Source organism: Nomascus leucogenys, chromosome 5 (assembly GCF_006542625.1).
Source record: "Nomascus leucogenys isolate Asia chromosome 5, Asia_NLE_v1, whole genome shotgun sequence".
NCBI lineage: Eukaryota > Metazoa > Chordata > Mammalia > Primates > Hylobatidae > Nomascus > Nomascus leucogenys.
The window spans coordinates 135397193-135422100 of NC_044385.1; the positions used below are offsets into that span (position 1 = coordinate 135397193).

Genomic DNA, 24908 nt, shown 5'->3' on the forward strand with positions numbered 1-24908 from the left:
AGAAAACCAGGACTTCAGTGCTACTGTAGAGATGTATACAAGGTACGCTAGTGACATGGATGTACTATTGTAATTGATTTATTATTATAAGGTACACACTAAACAGGAGAAAAATGAATTCCCACTTTGGATCAGAAAGCAATATGATATAGTTGGAGAGTAAGCAAGCTTGAATGTATTGAATAAGTTCTAGAAGCCTACTGTACAACATTTCACTGCTATTTAACAACACTGCATTATACGCTTAAAATTTTATTAAGAGGCTAGATATCAGGCTAAGTGTTCTTACCACAAATTTTAGAGGGAAGGTGAGGGAGGGAGGGATGGAGAGAGGGAAGAAGGAAGGGAGGAAGGAAGGACAAAAGGAAGGAAGGAAGAGAGGGAGGAAGGGAGGGAGGAGACTAAAAGGGCCATACAATAAAAAAGTCTAATAAACCTTTCAAAGGCATTTGAACATCATCCTGAAAATCATTACAGGCCACTTAATAATTTTAGACAAGAAAGTAACATAATGAGATTGATGATCACTCTGAATATAGTTAAAAAAATGGATGCATGTAGACCCATGATAATTTATGGAGCTACTGAAATTATTCATAGAAGTAAACAGGAAGTGGGTTCTAGAAACCTCAGTAGAACTTATGACTAAATGGGGCCTGGGGGAAAGGCTGTAAACATACTTAGGTGATGCTTGGGGTTCTGGCTTGGGTGATGAGGTGATGACGATTCCATTAGCCTAGAAAGGCAAGAGTGAGTAGGGATGGATGAGATGGGAAAGTGTGTGAGAAATGACCTGTGGAAATCTCTAGGGCTCCAGGTGCTCAGGGAACACCCAGGAAGATGGTCCTTTTGGTCACTGAGCTAGAGAATACAGGATAAGAGGGAAACACATGAGTGAGGCTAGGGTGCCTATGAAACATCGACATAAATGTGTGCACAAGGAGATGAGCTCCATAGGTACGGACTCAGGGATGCAGTGAGCTCTCACGAGCAGTCTGTAGTGAAAGCTTTTGGAATAATGAACTTACCAGGAAGATGATGAAAAGTAAGAGGAGAATTCAGTGGAGAACTCTGAGGATAGCTAACTTTTCACTGGGGAGCAGCAGCATAGCAGCTTCAGACAAACGTTGGAACAGAGATGACAGACACACAGAGCAGGGGACCAGGTGAGCTTGTCAGAGAAGTTAAGCTTCAAGAAAAGAGAATGACTCAGGGTCTCACCCCTGAAAATGTGGTCCACAAACCACCGTCACCGACATCATTTAGGAACGTGTTAGAAATGCAGAATGAATCACTGGCCCCATCCCAACCTACTGGAAGAGAATCTACATTTTGACAAGATCTCCAAGTGATTAATATGCATTTTTCAGTTTGAGACTTCATAGGGTCAAGGGTGTGTGCTTCTTTTAGTCTGGAGCCTAGAGAGCTCTGATTCATCTTATCTCTGGCACTAACTTTCTGTATGGACTGTGTGAATGTCATATGTCTTCTCTAAAACATATCTTTTTCTCTTGAAAACTGAAGAGGTTGATCAAGGTGGTTTCTAAGATCTAATTAGAACAGGGTGGGTTGTGGGCACTCTGTTCCTTTGCCCCTCCTTTGTAGATGATGAATCCTACTAGTATAGTCTAGTGTGGATATCACAAGTGCACATTTCCTTAGAGGAAATTGTACTATTATTCCAAAATAAATTTTATCCAATTTTCTATGTCTCCATAAGTAACTGAAGTGTTTTATGTTGTTTTAATTGACGTGTCCTTCTGTCAAAGCAGAACCATGTGACCTGAGCTTTCTCCTTTACTTTACCTGCATGGGAAACAATTACTGATTGTATTTTTTAATAGCAGTAAATGAGTAAACTAAATTAAGTGACACATAGAATACAAATAATATATGCTTCTTCAACTCCCAAAGAATTCATAGATAGAACAAAATGGGAGATGTCACTATTTTCCTAAACTACCAATATGTAAGAAGGGTTCTACATTAGATGTTTTTCACAATTTCATTAATACAGAGAGAAATGTGCATCGTAGAAAAATATCAAAGGATAATAGCTGTATTTTTTCTTTGTAAATGCTATTTCAAAAGTACTGCCAGAAACACTCAGCGCTCCTAAAAATTGTTTTTAAAAAAAAAAAAAGAAGTGCTCTACAGGTTCCCTTGAAGTCTCTACTAACACAGCTTCCGTGCCACCTACACTCTAGCACAACCACCGTTCCAGCATTTGTCTGTACCTCCACAGCCTACACCTCCCAAAAAAAAAAAAAAAACACCTAAAAATTGTAGCAGTAATTGGAGCTTTGGAAGTCATCAATGACAATTTTGTTTAATCTTTTAAAATCTGTCACTTAACAAGAAAAAAATCCTAATGGTTTTCTAATAAAAATAGCGATGACTGTTATTCACAGATGGTTTACTTTTACAGGAGTCAGAATGACATTAACATTTTAATCTCAGTAGGAACACTCTGCATCTAGCAGTGCACAGGGGGAGGGCTCAGTTGGAGAACATTTTAACCTCTCCTTTTCTCTGCTTAGTGAGAAACATTCTTTGATGTGAGAATGCCACCAAAATGAAAAACGTAGGTGATCTGAACCTTTGGCCTAATTTTAATGAATCTTAATTTATTGGATTTGATATAACACTGTAAGACTGATTATACAGTAGCATTCATTCCATAGGAAAAAAAAAAAACAAAAAAATGGTCAATAATTTTCTTTCGGTCAATGTCATTAATAGACAATGTAAATCCATGAAAATTCAGAATATATGTGATCTTATCTGTGTTTCCCTGCTAAAGAAGGATTCTTAAATTTGTATCTTCATTAATCCCCAGCATCAGTGAAAGTAGAGAGCTGTAAAGACTACATTCAGAATGGTTTCTGAGGAAGAACTGCAAAGTATTACTTAACTGCTAATTTCATTGTTTTCAGAAAGGCCAAACATTTACTACAAGTATAGCATCTCAAAAAAAAAATCAGCAAAGTCAAACAAATGCTAAAACATCCCACGAGTATCTCCAAATATTGCCAACCCACAAATAAATTATATAGTACAAAACTATATGAAATAAAATGGCCCATTGGATACCCATAAAATATGCCCAAGTAGTTGATTGAAGAAGTTTTTACAAAATAATCTGAATGTAATAGCAGCAAGCACAATACCCAGGCGTTGCAGCAAAGTCTTTAGCCATGTCTTGATAGAGTGCTTGTATAGTGACTTCAGATCTCCAACCTCCACCAAGTGAATCTGAAGCCCAGAAGCCCCTCATACCTTACAAAGCCCTTGGGTGTACCTCAGCAGTGCAGATTTGCATAGGCTACATGAAAAACCCACCAGGGGATTGGAGAGCAGATCCACCCTTCCAACTCCTACCATTGCACATGTCTGCCTTCCTCTCATTTGTGCTTCGATTGCAACCCAGCTCCTTCCCAGCCATTGTCCCAATCCGTGGCTCCCAGAAAGAAGTCCTTTTCTCCACCTCCAAACCTGACCTAACAGGCAGATCTGCCCTGTGAAACCATCAATCCACTTCTCAACTACCCACCATCAAGAACTTCATGAAATATCTAGTACATTACAAGAAAAGTTCACTTCAACCTCTGTGTCTACTCTTCCTATAATTTACCCTCCATATCTGAACCAAAACTATTTCCTGAATATACTCTATCCTGAGCTTCCCCTTTTCCCTACTTCCTTTGTCTGAGAGGAGGAGATGACAGGGTCAGCTAGTTCCTGGTTCCCCAGCCTATGGCTGCACCTAGCCATGGCTTGAGATAATGGGGATAATGGCTGGGAAGGAGCAGGGTTGGCAGCAGAAGCACAAATGAGAGGAAGGCAGACACTTGCAATGGTAGGAGTTGGAAGGGTGGACCTGTTCTCCAGTCCCCTGGTGGGTTTTTGATGTAGTGATGCCTATGCAAATCTGCACTGCTGAGGTACAACCAAGGGCTTTGTAAGTTACAACGGGCTTCTGGGCTTCAGATTGACTCGATGGAGGTTGGAGATCTGAAGTCACAATACAAACTGGTAGGCCAGTTTCACCCCATGTTTCTTTTTCCTTTTACTTGCTCCATGACTTATTCTATCACCTGCCACCTTCTGTGACTTACTTCTGGATTGCTGAATGACTCTAGGATCTGACTTAAGTTTTCATTTGTCATCTTATCTCATTTTCACCCTAGAAGCTATCATCTGTCTCTGTGACTCACTTTATGCAAGGGCTTCACAATTCTTTATCTTCTGTTCCTTTTTTCTAATCTGAATTCATCCTGCCCACATCCCTGCCACTTGTGCATTTCAAGAATATATGTCCATATTCTTCAGGAGATGCAAATATATATAATATGTGTGTGTGTGTGTGTGTATATACACGTATATATATAATGGTAAATATATACAAAGCACTATAATAGGATAAATAATCATTTATAGGGTGCTCTGGGAACACAAATAGAAGGTGTCAAAGCCCTAAAGGAAGTGGAAAGGTGGATACCAAAACCCTAGTCATGGAGATGAGGTTTGATTTCAGTTGTAAAGGATAAAGAGGAGTTGGTCAACAGAGAAGCAGCAGTTGCAGAATCTTCCAAACCTAAATGATTAATTGGAGTATTTTGCCCTGCCCTGCCAATGACCAGCTCAATAATCCATTCTTAGACAGTTTTCAGAATTCAAGACAAATTTCAAAAAATATTTTTATAAAATTTAGATCTGGTCCTCTTTACATTTCTCAGCATATCCAAATTGCTCCCGGGAGAATATCCGTGTTTTTCCTATAGTACTCTTCATGATGTAGCCACCAATTACAGATGTAGCCTCTTCCCTCATCTGTGTCCACATAACTGTACCCTCAGATGGTTTGCTGTCTTCTGGTTCTTGCCTTTCACATGCTAGTTTCTCTGTCTCACACCCATCATCTCAAGATGCCCTGGGAAATTGCTGCTTATCCCTCAAGACCAAATGGCTTCGAAAACATGCTTCTCACTGAACCCTGCCTGATCACACCTTGATCACTCTCTTTTCTCGAAAGCTGTTTCTTGGACATAACTCTATGTCCTGAGCATGGACAATTACCAGAATCTGCTCACTGCTGACCTTCCCCAGTACACTATGTGCTCCACGAGGACGGAGGCCTCCTTTGTATCCCCAAATTTAGCACAATGCTCAAGATAAACCTCCTTTGGGTTTTTGAATGGCTGTTACAAATGCCACTGTAAGAGATCATACTCACTTTGTCCACCTCCTCTCCTGCTGAGGGTTTCCACTGAATTAAGAGAAGGGAACTAGAATCCTGTTCTCCTGTTTCCCTTCCACAGGTCTTTTAGGCATGTTGCTCTCCTTCCATGTTAATTCCCCTAATGATCATTATTGATTCCATCCATTGTGGAGTATCACCAGCCATCATTCCTCTGGAGTTTTGTTTTGGAACCCAGGTTTGGATGAATTTTGTCTTTGGGAGTTAGTCTCCCACAATGAGTTACATCCCACAATCAATGCTGAACAGAGAGGTGACATGTTCCCTCCTTTCCAATGCCTGTCTCACAGATTTGTTCTGCAGAGCTCACAGACAGGACCAACTGTTCTTCCTGTCGACTGCCAAAATAAGTCAGCAGTTGGGAGGGAGAAAAAAAAGACTATGAATTATGGAAAATAACTGGGAAGATAAAATGGCAATACAATGAAAAAAAAGTAACAATCTCAGTAGCCACCCACTCATGTTACTGTCTCAAATTTCAACCAAAAGAAACTAAACTAAATGAAGAAGAACATCTAGTCAACCAGAAGGCTTTGAAGTAGACCAGTAGTTAAGCGCTTTCCCCGTTGATCTAACTAATTAGGCTGACTGGCATAATGCATGATTCAGTCAAAATCTTTGGCAAAACTGTGTTTTATTAAGACAACAGATCATGTAAGGGAAGAGTTAGGTGGAAAGGGGTAAAGTCACAAAGTGTGTTTGGAATAAACTCCATTTTCATATGAAATGGCTCATAAAACATCTCTGGCCAACCATTCTGAAGACAAGGCTGACCTATAAACCTTTCCCATATCTAATGGCGTGTACACACGTGCCAGCGTCTGGTGGTACTGTGATGTATGTCATAGGCTGGGGGTGTTATCATTTTAATGCCCCCGGTTCATGCTTGAGAGCACACATGTTAGACTTCCACTTTAATGGTGTTTGTCTCAAGTGCTAAGAATATGATTATAAACTTATTGCAAGTAATACTTTCCCTTTATCTAAAAGAATATCATCTCAGAGCTTCCTTGGCACACCACATTAGGATTCACCAGGCTTTCCTGCAGTTACTTATGTCTGCTTCTCCTAAGAGACTATGAGTGCCTTCTATGTGAGGGGTATTCCTCACACCTACCTCGGTTCTGTGAATTCTTCAAATAAGCACAACACACAAGAGAATTACTTAAAAAGTGTATGAATGTGGCTTACAGCTATGTGTTAAGGATTTTCTTTGGCAGCTGTCTTTATCAGTATCAGTACGTTTGGATAAGTTCTCATGCCACTAGAGCTTGTCATAGAAACCGATTTCATGTCATGCTAAAATTTCTTTTTAAAAATTCTGGAAAAGTATGTTCATCCCTACTACTGTTTGTGCAAACATCCAGAAGATTGTTGCTCAAAGATGACTTTCTCATCTTTCTTGAGACTTTTAAACTTTAGTTCTGAAGTTCTATAATTGCAGTTGTACAAACATTTGATTTATATTAATATGTGGCATAGTGGGAAAAATTATAGAAGTAAAACAATTTTATGCATCAGCTTTATGTTTCGTTTGGTCTTTTGAGCGTTTGTTTTTCTTTTTGTAAACTCAAACTCCCTGCTATGAGAAGAGGAAGGAAAGATAAGGGTCTAGCTCTAGAATGGGAGAATCCATTCATGGTGATGCTCTTATCTTCTGACTAATAGTTAAGGCCAGTGTTTCTCTTTTGCACCACATGGTACAACCCACATCAGTAGTGTGTAACCATTTGCAAACAATGTGACACATGCAGCAAACATACTTATTACAACAAAGCCTTTGGGATTTTGATTAAATGTAATAGAGTTTAAGAATCAGAGACATGTACTCTAATTTTCTTAGTTTGTTTCTTCTAATCCTCTGCTGGAAAAATCTTTTGTCTGATTATTTTTCCATCATCATTTTGGTATCTTCATGCTGTTAAATGTTTCCCTGCTGTTTGCATTTTAGATGGGAGTCCGAAAAGTGTTTCTAAAATACTGGCATGCTGACCAACTCAATGATTTGTGCCTACAGTTGCAGAGAAAAATTATAACCTGCCAAAAAGGTAACATTGATATGCCAACATTTCTGAATTTATTTGAGTTGTGAAATGCAAAATATTTTAGTGCATCCCCAAGTTTAAATGTCAATGGGGTCTGCACCCTAGTGGACCACTCTCTCGATTCCTGGATGCTATCTTCAGGCAAATGGTTTTCGGGTGTTTAGGAAGCATTGTGGCTTAGTTTGCTATGCAACCATCTCAAAATCAACATTTGCAGACATTGTTCATGTTTTAATTAGATATCCTTTTGTACAAAATTTTATATTGAATTTCCCTAAATCACAATTTGGAAGAGGGAATATACATCTCTTACTATTTATGCATCCATTACCCTGCAAATACTCAGGCTTTTAAATTCTTTCCAAAAGCACAGGACAATGAGAATATAACATTAACTCTGCAGCAGGAAAAACTTCTCACCTGGCATGTAGGTGCAGCTATGCACCAAATTCCTTTGCCATTTCAGTAGCACCACAGGGACACCAGAGTTTGGAGAACCAGAAAAAGCCAATGAGCCAAACAACATTTTCTGTAATTCACATGCGCCTTGGAAAAAGTATTGACTTCATTTTCCCTTTATGAAGTGACAATAATATTTGGAGTGCTATCTTTGAAAGCAGATAGAATCTATTCATTTTAACTTCAGAAGAGATTCCACTTGGAATTGTTTTTTCTATCAAAATCCAAGTGACAATTGAAAATGGGTACATTTTGAAAAAGATAACTGTGCCTCACATAAGATGTAGATGTGTAATAGATTATTTTTAATTTGCTTAATAATTTATATATATATATATATATATATATATATATTCCTGAAAGAATACTAAAAGAGGGAGAAATGATCTATATGCTAGCTTTTAGTGAGATATAGTGAACTCGATTCTAATATATTTGAAACTGTTACTCTAACAAGGAAACCTAATAGGATCCCAAAATCACTTTTATTCCTCTCAAGCCTCTGTCCACTTTTTCTGTGGGACTCATTCGGATATGCCCCTGTGTGAATCTCTAATGGGTCTTTTCATTTTCTGATAATAAAAAGTCCACCTATAATCCCAGTTACTCAGGAGGCTGAGGCAGGAGGATCCCTTGAGGCCAGTTCAAGACCAGCCTGGGCAACATAGTGAGATCCCCATCTCTCAAAAAATGTCTTAATTAGTCAAGCATGGTGGGACGCAACAAGAGTCCCAGCTACTCAGGAGACTGAAGTGAAGAATTCCTTGAGGTCAGGAGTTCCAGGCTGCAGTGAGCTGTGTTTCTACCATTGCACAGCAACCTGGGTGCCAGCGCGAGATCCCACCTCTAAAAGAAAAAAAAAATCAAAATTAAAAAAAATAAATAAAATAAGAAGCCCTGTTACATGCTAGTCCCTTGAACAGTCTCTGTTCAGATTTTAACACATCCAGCTCAAATAATGATCAAAATTCAGAACTTCATTCTAAGTTAAAACATCCTTCTTGGCTGTTCCAGGCCTGTCCCATCCTTACTGGGCATGGGACTGATCCCTACCAACTCAGGTTGCCTCTGGGTCTTCCAGGGTTAATGAGGAGGGGAAGAGGTAAGGAGGTGTCTTCTGATGAAGATAAAAAGTCTTCTAAAGATAAAAAGACCTGCTTCTGGCAGGTGTTCTGATGACACAGGTGTACTATGGCGCTGGTCTCCTCCAGCTGGAGCAGACTTCAACAGCTCTCCACATATTCAAGAGCACTTCAGGGACTTCCTTCTCTAACTGGCAACATCCTCCTTTGGCCGGTCATTTGTAACTCACCCCTCAGCCCCTGGGCACCTTGCAGACCCACTGTTGGCATCTCGTTGTTCTCTCAGTACGCATTCTTTGTGAAAACCACATCTGGTGCCCAAGAAACAAACTCTTAGATGGCTTCCTAGGTGTGGCTTTTCTCTAACAGAGCCTGTGTTTCATGCAGGTGCCTGGCAGGAGCCATTGCCACAGCCGTGGCCTCTGAGATATCACAGTGCACAGTGGCCCCAAACCCCCAGGAGCCACATGCCAAGATCTCTGGGTGGCCTCCTGAAACCACTTTCACCAGACTGAGGCAAGGGGGAGCCTTGGACATGAGAGGGCCAACTGCTACCTCTTGGCAAAGGAAGCATTGTTTTTCTAGTGTGTGATGACCTGGCCTTCTTCACTTCAACCTTCATCAGTGCAGGGGAGAGGGTGGGCCACAGGTCTGTTTTGGATCTCCCCCTTGCAAGTCCTATTTGCATGTTTGGCCCTGCCCCAACCCATGTGTCCCTGGAACACCAGCAGCACCAATATCGCCAGGGATCTGGCTAGCAAAGCAATGCCTCAGGCCCCACCCAGGACCTATGGCATCCAGAGCTTTATCTGCAGCCTCAGCTGAAACTGGGACAGGGAAAGTCTCATTTAATATAATGCTAAAAACAGAACAGGGTATCACAAATTCTCCTGAAAACTCCCCTCAAATATAATGATAAGAAATTTTGCCCGATTAGAAATTTCTATTTAACAAATATTAAATTGCTGTACCCTATTGACCTGGAACAGAAAAAATGAACAGAACTGTAGTTACTTGTTCACTTTTCTAAAGATAAAAATTAAGAATGGTCTTAAAAGGTCAGGCACAGTGGCTCTCGCCTGTAATCTCAGCACTTTGGGAGGCTGAGGCAGGCGGGTCACCTGAGGTTAGGAGTTTGAGACCAGCCTGGCCAACATAGTGAAACCCTGTCTCTACTAAAAATACAAAAATTGCCTGGTGTGGTAGCGCATGCCTGTAATCCCAGCTACTTGGGAGGCTGAGGCAGGAGAACCGCTTGAACCCAGGAGGCAGAGGTTGCAGTGAGCCAAGATCGCGGAGATCGTGCCATTGCACTCCAGCCTGGGCAACAAGAGTGAAACTCTGTTTCAAAAAAAAAAAAATTGGTCTTAAAAAATTACATCAAGATAGAAACCATAATCTCATATTGCATAAATGAAATAATGGTTATGAGTATTTTTTAATTACAGGCTTTTAAATGCAAAGCATTAATTATTGATTTTTATTTTCGTAGCTCTTAAAACAGTTCCCTCAATGCTTTTTGCTAATATTAAATTTACTCAAAATTTATATAATCTGGAACCATTTCCAGTTTTTGTTTTAAGAATTCTATATTTTTCTTTAAAAATGTCCAGGGGAAAGAAAGCTGTAACTTTTAGTTTTAAATTTAATCATTTTAATTTAAAATTATTCCTACCAGAAGTTTTTTCTCTGACTCTATATGCTCATTTTATCCTGGATGAAAAATATCTGTAAATTAAGACCTTACACGGGCGGTATCTTAGAAGCAGTCTTCTGAATTTGTCTGAAAGACAACAAACATCAACATCCATTAGTGGCAATTTTATTTTTACCTGTTCCCCTTATTGAAGATATCAATATTTAGCAACTGGTGTAACATTTTTAAAGAATTTTAAAAGGCTTGGGGGGTGAAGTGTGAGAAAATGAGGTCTTCCGGAGGCGGGACAATAGACTCCGGGTGAATGTGAATCCAGTGAATAGCTGTGCTGTAGTGGGAGGTCAGGAGATGTCTGGCACATCCATATTAATCTTCTCTTTATTCCAAGAGATTAAACATCTTGAATATAATCTCCCTTTCACCCTTCCGAAAGCCAATGTCTCCCCTTTTTTTGTAGTGTAACAAGAAAGAACGAGTGAACGGGCCAATTTCAAGTCTTCTGCCTTTTTCTCACTCAAGGTGCCCATCACATGGTTCATACGTCTCCACTTTATTCCACATTTTATAGTCCTGGAAGTCTGATTGTACCTCATACTGTTTAACATTTTTCCTTTAGGTTACTTCAGAATGACTGTTTTACAGTTAACTTAATGCAACTGCATTCCAACGTAACTAAACCTTTAGTAGTGCCATCTGAAAAAAACGCTTTCGGCATTTCAGATATCCACATATTATTTTCCTGTTCAGCCATCATAGTAGAACGTTCCGTTCAACTTTCCACCAGCTACTCAAGTAAAGACATCAAAGTCAGTATCATAGGTACCCCTCATATTTGTTATTTTATAGCCATGAACTATTTTAAAGCACTTAATATTTTATAGGCTTCTTCCTTTCCCAAGGGCAAGAATAAAGTGTCTTTGCTGCAGACATTGGCTTTCCTGAAATTATAACTCTTCTATAATCTTAACCAACTCCTTATAATCCTAGAAACTTTTAAAATTGGGAAAGACAGAATCATAAAGTTTGAAAAGACTCTAATCAGACTTCCTCCACCTGCACTTGTCTACTTCACCCATGAGAAGGCGTCACTGTGCTGGCCTCGTACACACTCAGGGCCCAGGAAGCAACTCTTTTATGAGGCAGCCTGATCCACTTCCACCCTGTGCTAATTGTTAGAAAGTTCTTTCTAACACTGATTGCAAATATGCTTCCCTGTGACTTTCTTGGTTGGTGATCTGCCCCCTGGAGAGTTAGAGATTATGTCCCTGTAACTGCAGGCTAAGGAAATGTAGTTTGACCTCCTAAGCTTGGGGACATATGAGCCCTGGCTATACTATTCCTTGGTTGTGTTGACCTGGAGGAACTTTCTTCGTTTCAGTAAGAGAAGTGCCATTGTGTCTGAAATTGAGATAGCAGTATATTTTGTCATTGAGTTTCAGAATTGAATGATGCAGTAGAGTGTCTTACTCACAGAAGTCCCTTTAAATGGTGGTCTTTTATTTTTAATTCTTGTATTTGTTACTGACATATTGATTTCAAAGCATTTTCACTCATTTCCCCCAACTTTTACACATTTTTCTAGCCGTCCTTTCCCAGAGAGCAGGATGGATGTCCTATATTTATACACAATCTTTTTCCAGAGTCTTAAATATAGTGTTAATTTCTCTAAGAATTAAATCATAATCTTAGAAACAATATATGCATGATATTTCCAAAGACAAACCCCATAAGCCTTAGGTGTTTATGTAATAATGTGATGTAATGAAAGACGATTCACGCATCCCAAGCATCCCAAAATGCTGCAGTTGGAGGCACACCCCGAAATTCTGTGGGATTTAGACCTAGTTCTTTCCCATTGATTTAACTCCAGTCCATCAAAGTCCAGCTTGTGTTACCAAAAACAATGCGGAGGCCGTTATCATCAGTATATTGCCTGCAAGATCTCATTCAGGTCAAAGAGCTTTCCCTTCAGTGTTATCACTGCTGATTTAGATAAATTCTTCTTCTGGGTTAAATGTACCTTATTTTGTAACTGCTCAGAGATGAGTATATTGTGATTTTTGTTTGTGCATGTCTGAGTTTTTTACTTTTCCTCCGTTTACTGACCCATGATTCTTCCATAAAAGTTATCAGAGGATTTTTAGCACGCCAGCACCTGCTTCAGAAAATGAACATCAGGCAACAAGAGGTGACTTCTATCAATAGCTTTCTGCAGAACACAGAGGACATGGGGCTGAAAACCTACGATGCCCTGGTCATTCAGAATGCTTCAGACATTGCCCGGGAAAATGACCGGCTCCGTAGTGAAATGAACGCTCCCTACCATAAAGAGAAGTTAGAGGTCAGGAACATGCAAGAGGAAGGAAGCAAAAGGTAAAGGCAGAGAGCATGCAACTTTAATTACCTTTGTGATTGATTCAATGGAGTCATGAAAATTCAAATAGCCCTTAATGCAGAGTTCAATCAAATATGACAGGAGTTACAGGAACAGGCATGCGTGGTTTGTTATTTGAAATGGCAGCAGTCTAAAAAGATGCTTTCCTGTGCGGTCTTCTCATGAGTTCAAGGCTGTCTGTGTTCCGCCATTCATATGTGATGATGACTGCCTCACCTGCCGTGCTTGTGTCGCTCAACTACCTCGAGCACACTCTAGTTCTGAAGCATTTACTGTTTCTGTATTAGCAAAAATATATAGCTTGGCTGTTGACATTTTTACACAAGTGTTACGGATAAAAGGCTGGCTTATAGAAACTTCTGGAAATCTGACCCAAAAAATGGAGATACCACTCTGAAAACATGAAAGAAGTGAACTCAACAGACAGATTGTAAGTGTATTATATATCCCTGTGTAAACTGTCACATCTCTCTACCAATAAGGCAAGCTTTGGGGAAAGCTTTTTATTTAAAAGTTCACTTTAGATGCTTAGCTTAAAACAGAAACGTGAAGATCACCTGGTCCTTCTCCATTTGATCATTCTCTTCTCTCTGTGAACGATGAAGACACCGGTGAATCACAACACCCCTAAGAGGGAGGGCAAGGAGCTGCTTCCTTTGGACCTTAATCCATTGTCAGGGAGATGTTTATTTTGCTATAGGAACTCGGTAATATCTTGTTGTTTCTCAGTGAAAATGACTCTCCTTTCCCATTTCTGCCGATGTCAATTTTTTTTTATTAAAGTGGAAATGGCAATGTGTATCTTGTTAATTAGCTTCAAATATCTCAGTGATTAAATACTGAAAAAAAATCCCCTTTGTACAGAAAAAAAGACTGTAATTAAACATTACAGGAAAAACAAATTATCCACTGAGTGCCATGCTTTCATCTTCAGCTATTTCATTTTCTACATGGGCGGCTGGCTCTGCCTTGTGGTAGATTCTAGCCCTGTTGGTGTTCTGCCACAGAAAGATATAATTATAAAAACAAACGCTTGGAAACTCCTTGTAGAGTGAATGCATTGGCATCTTGCTAGCACATGATTACGTTGACATGTGAAGCCAGAAGAAATTTTTTTTAAGCAAGATAACTATTAATTTTATATGACTTCCGAAATAATATTTATTATTTTCTCTGCTGGAACTAAACGGCCACCCCAATTTCTCAATTTGATTATGTATGTATTTTCCTGATACAAAATTAAGTGAAGAAGTATTTGTCTGTTTATTTACTGAATACCAGCAGTTTACTTGGCACTGGCCAACTATACGGAGTCAAGGAAGAGAAATAATAGCTCTGCACATAATTAAACAATTTCTGGGAGAATTTAAATGGCAAGAAAGAGAGTGATGGGGAGAAAGAGGACACTGAAATGTAAATTTCTGAGAGTCTGTCCTCCTTTTGCGAGGGGAAATGGTGATGAACTCCCAGCATTTGATGCATCAGTAACTCTCTATCTATTAAGATGGATTTGCCAGAAATTATCATTCAGATTGAAATTCTGGTTTTTTGATTTGCTTAATAATCAGAGTGTGAAGAATTCATTCAGTGAGTGCCTGATGGAAAATGCGAAGGCCCTTAAGTAGTGTTGCGTTTGTGTGAGAATGTTTAAAAAGTAATCATGATGGATATCCCGCGGGCTCATGTGCTTTTCATCACAAAGCCGAAGCCAGAGGACGGGTGGCCTTCTCTGGACCAACTGGTCACCAGAGGGCTGCACACGTCCTCCAGCCACAGCAGGAAGGGCTGCTTGCCAAAAAGCCGTCATTATGTCTGCTTGAGCAGGTTCCTTGTTACCGGAATAATGCATCTGGGCCTCTCTGGCGTGGTGCTGTTTGTGTTTTGTTTCCCCCTAAGAACCGAAGACAAGATTGGACCCAGGCATTTCCACCCCAGCTCCATGTCAGTCTGCACGGCCGTGGATGGCCTGGGCCAGTGCCTCGCTGGCCCGTCCATCTGGTCTCCTTCGCTGCACTCGATGTTCAGCATGGATGACAGCAGCAGCCTCCCGTCTCCACGGAAACAGCCCCCGCCCAAGCCAAAGAGGGACCCCAACACCCGGCTGAGTGCTTCCTATGAGGCTGTGAGCGCCTGTCTCTCCGCGGCCAGGGAAGCGGCCAGCGAAGGTCAGCCCTGGGGAGGGAGCCGGCCTCGTGTTCCGGGCTCGCGTATGCTCTGACTTCGCCTTGGGGCGCCCAAGGCAGTACTGTGGCCCTAATGTATTCTTAATAGAAATAAATCCAATTGTTGGCTTGCCAGCAGCTCTTAATCATTAAATATAAATAATATTTATTCAAATCTCTAAGCCTCTTAGGGAAAAGCTACTTACATGGCATTTCCTTAACTCCCATCCCCTCCGCTGCCTCCAAAGAGCAGGATCAAATCAATTCAGAAAGTCGACAGCTAGTCCATGTAAGGGTTCACCAATGAGAAAGTAAAAAAACAAAAAAAAACTGCATCAGGCATTCCAGTGATCACAATCTAATAAAAAATTAAGACTGCTTCATCATATGATAAGTGAAATTATTTACCCATAGGAGAGTCATCGTGCAGGAAACTTCTGTTAGGAAAACTTTCGAGACTAGATTATAAAAGTTTCTGCATCCATTTTCTAGAAACAGGGATGCTCAAAAGGGAACATAGCAGTTTCTTCTCAGCCAGATCTCATAGATCAGTAATGAGACAATTACTGTTTAAATATTAATTTTAAGAATTGTGAAAAATAAAGGAAGTGCTTCTTAGCGGAACACTTAGAATGTGACAGATTTTACTGATCACCTGCTATGCATCAGGCTCTATGCTAGGCATGTCTATATCTTTCATCATGGAGTTTACATTCTAGTGTGGCAAAACAGCTGGGTAAACATAATAAAACAGTAAATACTTTAGAAGTGGATTGTTGCTGCTGAGAGAAATACATAGACCCAGGGTAGTAGGACAGGGTGGAAGAGAGGTTCAGATTCTAAATGAAACGGCTGGGTAGAACTCGCTAGAAAATCATATCCAGGCCGGGCGCGGTGGCTCACGCTTGTAATCCCAGCACTTTGGGAGGCCGAGGCGGGCGGATCACAAGGTCAGGAGATCGAGACCACGGTGAAACCCCGTCTCTACTAAAAATACAAAAAAAAAAAATTAGCCGGGCGTGGTGGCGGCGCCTGTAGTCCCAGCTACTCGGAGAGGCTGAGGCAGGAGAATGGCGGGAACCCGGGAGGCAGAGCTTGCAGTGAGCCGAGATTGGCCACTGCACTCCAGCCTGGGCGACAGAGCGAGACTCCGTCTCAAAAAAAAAAAAAAAAAAAAGAAAATCATATCCAAGAGCACAGGATGAAACACAGTTCCTTCAGCAAATAAATGACCCCAAATACAAAAACACAGCAAATCCATAAGCTCAAACGTTGGGATGACTGACACCAAGAAGATGGTGGGAAGGCATGGGGCAGAGGACTGAAGCAGTAAGTCCATCCTAGCCAACTTCTTTTATTTTTTTTTTTAATTTATTTTTAATTGACATAAAATTGTATGTTTTTGTCACGAACAACATGTTGTTTTGAAGTATATGTACATTGTGGAATGGTTAAATCTAGCAAATTAACAAATCCATGCCTCACACAGCTGTCATTTCTGTGTCGAGAGCACTTAGTGTCCACTTTTTTAGTTTTCTTTTTCTTTTTTTTTTTTTTTTGAGACAGACTTTCACTCTTGTTGCTCAGGCTGGAGTGCAATGGCACAATCTCAGCTCACTGCAACCTCCGCCTCTGGGGTTCAAGTGATTCTCCTGCCTCGGGGCTACAGATGCCTGCCACCACACCCGGCTAATTTTTGTATTTTTAGTAGAGACGGGATCTCACCATGTTGGCCAGGCTGGTCTTGAACTCCTGACCTCAAGTGATCTGCCTGCCTTGGCCTCCCAAAGTGCCGAGATTACAGGCATGAGCCACTGCACCAGGCCTTTTTTTTTTTTTTTTTTTTTAGCATTTTTTAAGAATACAATATATTGTCATTAACTATTGTCACCATGCTGTACACTCTTCAAAGTGTTTTTTATTAGTGGCATTAAGAAAGAATAGACCTTTAGGATATTTTTTACTTACAAAAAGTTACTGTCTTAGTATATGAGCCATGTTTCAACAATGCTTAGATCAAAGTAGAGGAGAAATTCCTAAGACTTTGGGGAGGAGAGTCCAAATGTGTGTCCTTAGAGTCCGGGTGATAAGGACAACAAGAAAATCTGTAAAATGACATTAGATGAGATCATCCATAGGAAAGTCTTCAAAGAGGACATTGATGTGGGCTTAGATATAAATGAGAACAGGACCTCCAAAGATATGAGGCATTCTCCCCCGGTGCCACACAGACCAGGAGAAGCCCAGGATCTGAGGGAGCCACCAGCACCCTCTCTGAGAAAGCGGGTAGTGTCCCATTGCCGCTGTTCCTACTTTCAGGCCTCCATGTTAGATTTGCGGCCCATATCTCAAAAAGGTGTGATTAGAATAACAAGAAAGATTTTTGGCAGCTTGAGTGAGGAAGATGGTATCTAAAATGCGAAGACCGATGAGATGGAGAGGGTGGGAAATCAAGACTCCAGATAGTATCAGACATTGAAAAAACAGTAATGAAATGTGATGGAAAATTGCAGCAAATACAGAATGGAGCCCCATCCAAGCTTGAACCCTGCAAACAGGCTCTAGAAAGTTGCATAAATAGGCTTCAGAATACCTTGTAACATCTAGAAACAGCTAAAGGTTTGTGTGCACCTTAAAACACCACTGCCCTGGAGTAATGAGGGGACCACTTTGTCACATGTTATGAAGGGAGATCAAATAATGAGGAAGAAGCTGACCCCAGAGCTCTCTCCTATGGGCAGCAAAAAAAAAAAAAAAAAAAAAAAGTCAATTAAAATAAAAGTTAGGAACCATAGGAGATATATATATACATGTGTGTATATATATACATATGTATATATATATACACATGTATATATATACACACATATATATATATCTACACACACATAATATGAAAGCAAAGTGACCCCAAAAAAGATTAATAAAGAAGACAGCTGTCATAACTCTTAAATTCCTTATTACATGCTATCAAAATACATCATGTGATAGCATTAGGCATGCAAGATATTTATGTAAAATTTAGTTTCTTGGATCCTAATTTTGTCTCATATGTGACTATAAGGTACTTAGAGATGCATTTGGTCCACTGCGTCCCACCCTGGTGAGCAGACCTTTCAGAAGCTTGTCAAAGGGCAAGTGTATACATTGTTTCCTTTTTACCATCTACATTATCTGTTCTTTCTTACAATACATAATTCTTCATGCTGGTTACTTTACAACCACCACCACAAAAAGAAAGTCTTTGATCTCCTGCAACTAGAAATGTATTTCTGCATTCTGGCATGCGCTCTCAATACTGTATATTTTTAAGAATAAGACAATTAACCAGCTTAATCTGCTTGAGCATGCTTGCTGATTAGTTTTTACAGCATTAGGGAGTCAGAGAGGGCCAGCGCAGAAGCTTAGCCACTTAGTCTGCCAGTGGTCTGAGTTTCTAATCCATGATCTCAAAGGTAGCTCCACCCACACACGATAAGCCAGCTGTCAGACAGGGTTCTGGTCCCTTCTGTGCCATTATGTCAGGAGCTGAAGGTGGTTGAATTAGGACAGTGATGAAATTGATCCTAGCATGTTAAGACATCTCCCTCAGTCCAACACAATCCGAGTATAATCTAAGTCTTTGTTGTTCAATGCAGTAGCCACTAGGCACATGTGGCCAATTAAGTTTAGAGTAAATAAAATTAAATACAATTTTAAATTTCATTCCTCCATCATCAGTCACTTTCCAAGTACTCAGTAGCCACAGGTGTAGAATTTTTCCATCATCACAGAAGCTTCTCTTAGACCACCCTGATTCTAAATCCCTTTGTGTCTACCAAGCGGTGATACTGAATTTTTTGCACCTAGTAACATGTCACAAAATTATTCTCCTTTCTGTCAAAAGATAGGAAGAAAATTTGATCACTATTCTAAAATGCTTGGTGAACCTTGGTTTCACAGGATCGAGGACTACAGCTGAAATTGGTTTTGCACGTGAGCCATCCTTTTTGGCATGTTAAAAAATCAAGTTCAAGTTCTTTCCCTTTACAAATAAAGCTGCAAATCAATTCAGATGGTTATAGAGTGAAAGGAGATCTGATTGGAGACCAAGGGCCAAGGATTGTGGGGTGACCAGCACCAAAGTCACTTCAAAGTTGTCTTTGTATTTATTCTTGTTCTTATTAGCACATGTCTTTCCTGGTAGGTCTTCACCCAATAAAAATGGTTGTGGTGAAGGAAAACAGTATAGAGAGCAATTTTTTCTCATTTCCTTTGTGCCTCGAAAGCGTGAAACAATTTTGCAGGCCAATAAATGTTAACACTTCTTTGCAAACTATCAGTAAGCTAGAGACAACTTTTTTTTTTATTATACTTTAAGTTTTAGGGTACATGTGCACAACGTGCAGGTTTGTTACATATGTATGCACGTGCCATGTTGGTGAGACAACTTTTTAAAAGTACCACGTTTTTGTTAGGTCGGTGCAAAAGGAATTGTGGTTTTTGCCATTGAATAAAAGCCTGCAGTTGCTCTTTGCAAATAGTGGCTAGGAAAGGAAAGACAGGGCCTTGTTTTCACTTCCTCTTGGCTGGGGCCTCCCAGCTGGAGTGCTGTTCTGCAGAGTTCATTCCTCACACACCGGGTGCAGCCTTTCTCCCAAAGACGGTTAACATTCTCTCGAATTGTCTCTTGACTGAAGTTAAATTTAAGCCTGCATTTCATGCGTGTGAGTTTGAAGAAGTGACTCAGTCTTTCCAAGCCCATGTATATCAAGTAGCAGCAACAGCAGATACATGGCAAGGGCTGTTTCTGGGGAGTTAAGAAGCAAAGGACTCTAAAGCCTCATTGCCCAGGACATAGCAAGTGCTCAGCAAAGTTACGTGCGTATAACTTTGTTGTTGATGAAGCCTCTGACAGTCAGTTTCCTCATCTGTGAAATGGATACTAAATCCTAAAATGTGGGACTTGCAATTAAGTCGTGATGTCAGTGGTGCTGTGCCTGGCTTGGAGTGACAGTTGCTCAAGGTGAAACTGCAGAAGCAAGCTTTTCTCAGGCAGCTCTAGTCCTCACTGTTCACCGTTCTATGTTGACGCTTCAACACTCACCCCCACTTCAGACTCCAGCTGTCCCCTCCTTGGGAATCATACCTTAATGAACCCATAATTGTTTTTTCAAAAATTGATGTACAACTCCATTCTCCACAAAATGCAGTTTACATGTGTAGACACAATGATGGCTCAGCTCTGTGGCTTAATTTGGAAATAAGTTTATGTCTTTTCTTTACTCTCTTGTTTCTGTCTTCATTCTAGAACAACATGTGTCACATAGTAAGCACTCATCAAATACTTACCAAGTGAATACCTGTTACAGAAATCTATTTCTCTACACTCTCTTCATTAAAAGAGAAATTGCTTCCTATCAGTATATCAGAGGGAGCACAGTTTGGCAAGGTTCGAGAAGTACCCTTGAAATGTGTCAAGGCTGGATTTGTCTGCATATTTTTAACAGGAGCCCTTTAAAAAAATTTTGTTTTCGCCGGGCGCGGTGGCTCACGCCTGTAATCCCAGCACTTTGGGAGGTCGAGGTGGGCGGATCACGAAGTCAGGAGATCGAGACCGTCCTGGCTAACACAGTGAAATCCCATCTCTACTAAAAAAATACAAAACATTAGCCAGGCATGGTGGCGGGCACCTGTAGTCCCAGCTACTCGGGAGGCTGAGGCAGGAGAATGGTGTGAACCCGGGAGGCGTAGCTTGTAATGAGCCGAGATAGCGCCACTGCACTCTGGCCTGGGCGAAAGAGCGAGACTCCCTCTCAAAAAAAAAAAAAAAAAAATTTGTTTTCTATTGCCTGAAAATGGACAGAAATTAGGTCTTCTGTGAATGCTCTTCTGAGAAATGTGTTACTGGGAATAACAGAACACAATTGCACCGTTCACCACCTATGACGCAGTTGTACATCCAACAAATAGTAATTGTCTTCCATGAGCCTGGCTTCTCCCCGAGAATCTGACAGACCAGTGGGAGAGATAAGTGGTCAAACAAATTACAGAGGAAGCACAACCACAGCAGTGAGGACGTGATGGGTGCACACTGGGCCGCAGAGTGCCTTGCCGTCCATGGAAACTGCGAAAGGATCAGGAAGGGCATGCCAACAGCATCGAGGGCAGTAGTGCAGTCGAGAGGGTAAAGATGGGGGCATGGAAGGCAATGGTATTGCCTGAACTGCTCCTCCCATCAGGAAAGAAAAGTTATAACAAGGGTGAGATATATGACAGCTCAGTAGAAGTCCTTTCTGTCCATTTTGCAGCTGGTTGTAAATCCATCCTACATCCACTCATGTGTGCAGCCTGAGCAGTCAGCTAGCAGGCACTTAATTTAGCATCTTTTTTGTCCTAGGTCCTGTGCTCTGTGCTACGTTTGCTTTTGCTCTGAAACTAAGCACAGTCACACTAGAAGTGTTGGAAAATGGAGGAGAGTTACACACGCAGACACTTTATTTTGGATGAACAAGCATCTCATTCCTCCTTTTTCTCATAGATTAACTATGCAGGTACTTTGTTCTTGTGAGAGTGGGGCCAAATAACTCATGCACAGAAGATGACTTAAAAGTCACCGACATGCCCTAGCAAAAATACCAAATGGAAAATATTTTATAGGAGAAAATGTTGATCTCCTAACGTGACACACATGTCTGTATCATTCTGCAGCAGTTCAGATAAGAGGCAACTTTATGATGTAATGAGATGGCTTCAGAATGTAGTCTAATTCCTAAGCTCCTGTTAGGATCTCAGAACCTGCCCTAAAAGTATTCTGTGATCGTGGACTGTCTTCCCTACTCCATTTCATTGACTTTATCAAGTAGTTGCAAACATTTTATGCATCGATATTAGAACAAAAAAATAAGAAAACTCTTGATGTAAATTCATTTTTAATAACCCTCTAACCAGTATTTGCAAATGAACTTTTAGCACGTGTACACATGCACACACACCCAGAAGTAGCCACAAACCAAATTAGACTTTAATTTGTTAACTGTGGTTTTCTAATTTCAGTTTATAAAGAATGAATATTTCCAGTTCTGATCTCCAGAGGTTCCATTTTAATTGTTAAGGAGTAGAACAGGATAATGCACTCTAGTGATCTGATGTTACTGAACCCCAGACCACACTTTAAGGAACAGTTCTATCTCTCACAGTAAGTTTCTGGTTGTGTAGTGGTGATAATGTCGATCATGATGGATACTTAGTGATGTTTATCATGTGCAGGCATTAAGCTAAGTATCTTTCATCTGTAGAATAGCCCTACCTAGCAGGGTTGTCATCATGACCCTATGTAGAGAAGGGCATTAAGTCACTGATCAATGATGTAACTTGTCCTGTGTCACATAGGCAAGCTTTGGACCCTTGAGTCAGGTTCTCAACAGCCTCCTAACAAACATGCTACTTTTATTTATAATTGTTTAATGCAAAAATGCTCTTCACCACATCTGAAGCAAACTTTGAGGGAATACTATACCAGTTATGTGTTGTTGCATAACAACCCACCCAGAACTTACAGGTTTACATAAAGTAGTGATTGTTTTACTATCCCTCTGAGGCTCTGGGTGTCAACAGAGATCACTGGAGCAGTTGTCATTCACGGTCCTTCATGCAGCAAGGTGGCTGGAATCATCTGAAAGCCCGTCACGGGCATGTCTGCTGCCTCAGCCGTCTGAGGACTGTGACTCCTTGGGTGTCTCTCTCTGTCTGTGTGGTCTCTCTGCATTGCTTGGGCAGCATGACAGCTTCAGGGTATCCAACTTCTTACAGGGAGAGTCAGTGCTTCAGGGGCATGTGCTTTGGGAGAGAGAAAGCAATAGATGCAGCATCGCTTTGAGGGAGCCAGCTTTGGGAGGTGAGCAAACTCCCTTCTGCCATGTTCCCTCCATCACCTCAGTCCCAAACACCGAGCCAGGTTTAGGAAAGGAGAAACAGATTCTACCTGTGGAAAGGATATACTGTGGTGGCCAAGGTGTTGCAAAGTACCATCTGTATCAGTCCACCCTCTGGACAAAACAATTTATATCCCTCTGTCATACAAACTATACTCACCCCTCCCCCACACTCCCTAAAGCCTCCTTCATTATCACATCTGGCTCAGGTTCAAGGGCCAGATCGCATCGTCTAAACCAGATCCACATGTACAGGTGCCTCCGGTACGATTTCCTGAGAGAGACAACGCCTCAAGTGTGTCCTCTTCCACCTGAAGACTTGTGGCCTAAACAGACAAGTTGCCTGATCCCCCACGCAACCAAAATGCACCAGAGGGACAGGTAGAGAATAACTGTGGTGCCTGCTTCTGCTCAGACACGGGAGGAAGATCAGGTGACACACAGTGGTCATTGGTGGGTAGCAGTTGTGAACAAGAGCTGGATGCATGTTGCTTATGCCTTCATGAGGATTTAGTTCGGTTCCCAGGCTGGAAATAATTTTCCGTAGCTCTTAGGTCTATGTTCTGGAATCTTGGTTCCCCACTTTTTGACGAATAATTCCCAATCCACAAGAGGTGACTTATGTTTGGGGCTGGTAGTTTTTTCAGCCTGCTTCTTCCTTATCAGGGTTGTGTTGTTGCTGTTGTTTAGAGGTGAGGTCTTGCTATGTTGTCCAAGCTGGAGTGCAGTGGCTATTCACAGGTATGAGCATAGTGCACTGCAGCCTTGAGCTCCTAGCCTGAAGTGATTCTCTTGCTCAGCTTCTGGAGTAGTTGGGACTGCAGGCTCACATTGCACCTGGCCAAAATTTTGAGAGACCAACGTTTCTTCATTTTTGTGTTCACGCTGCTCCTTTCAGTGTAAACTGATACAATTCATTTAAAAGCTTTGTGACTTTCTTGTGAATCAATTCATAATCCACCTCATTCGTCAAAAGCCACACCCACAAATCTTTTTGAGATAATCTCTTCTCTATCTGGAAGCTCACTGAGTATTTCCGTGGGTCAATGTCCTTGATATTCTTAGAAGACCTGCGGTTTTGCTTCCTTGAAAAGACCTATGAAGCCCCTCCTTGAATTTTTCTGTGTACTTCATGAAGGGTCTCATAAGTGTGTGTTGACTTCATCTTTAGATCATGTTTTTCTGAAAATTCTCTGAATTTTATTTCTGCTTGGAAGTCATTTCTTTTCTTTCTTTCTCCTTCCTTCCTTCCTTCCTTCCTTCCTTCCTTCCTTTCTTCCTTCCTTTCTTCCTTCCTTCCTTCCTTTCTTCCTTCCTTCCTTTCTTTTTTGTTTTTGAGATAGAGTCTCACTCTGTTGCCCAGGCTGGAATGCAGTGGCGCAATCTTGGTTCTCTGCAACCTCCACCTCCCAGGATCAAGTGATTCTCTTGCCTCAGCCTCCCAAGTAGCTGAGACCACAGGCGCGCGCCACCATACCCGGCTAATTTGTGTATTTTTAGTAGAGACAGTTTTCAACATATTGTTGAAAGGCTGGTCTTGAACTCCTGACCTTGTGATCTGCCCGCCTCGGCCTCCCGAAGTGATGAGATTACAGGCATGAGTCACTGTGCCTGGCTGGAAGTCATTTCTTAACATTCAAATTATTTGTCATCTGAAGAGCCTGGCAGTGAGAACCATTTTATTTTTAAACTTAGAAGGTTCTTGTTCCTTTATAGTGAATAGTTCTTTCTTTACTTTATCTCTGTATCCTCATGATTTACTCTAGGCAGCTAGAAGAATCCAGGAGGCAACTTTAACACTGCCTGGAAATCTCCTTAGCTACATCACCCTGTTTATTTTCTGTTTTCTATTTTCCACATGACTGCAGGTGAGATAGTATTGCTAAACTTTGTACTGTGGCTGAAGTGTTCTGTTCCCTTCAGCTTCCAGCATCT

General features: G+C 41.0%; 1 protein-coding gene across 1 annotated transcript in view; it reads left to right on the forward strand.

The window, feature by feature from the left end:
- Positions 1-24908, forward strand: part of MYO16 (myosin XVI) — a 575469-nt gene that overhangs the window by 476427 nt on the left and 74134 nt on the right. Inside the window, exons 29-31 of the mRNA XM_030813681.1 lie at positions 7212-7308; positions 12630-12876; positions 14795-15063. Coding sequence (XP_030669541.1) covers positions 7212-7308; positions 12630-12876; positions 14795-15063 — 613 coding nt within the window. The remainder of the gene's footprint in view (positions 1-7211; positions 7309-12629; positions 12877-14794; positions 15064-24908) is intronic.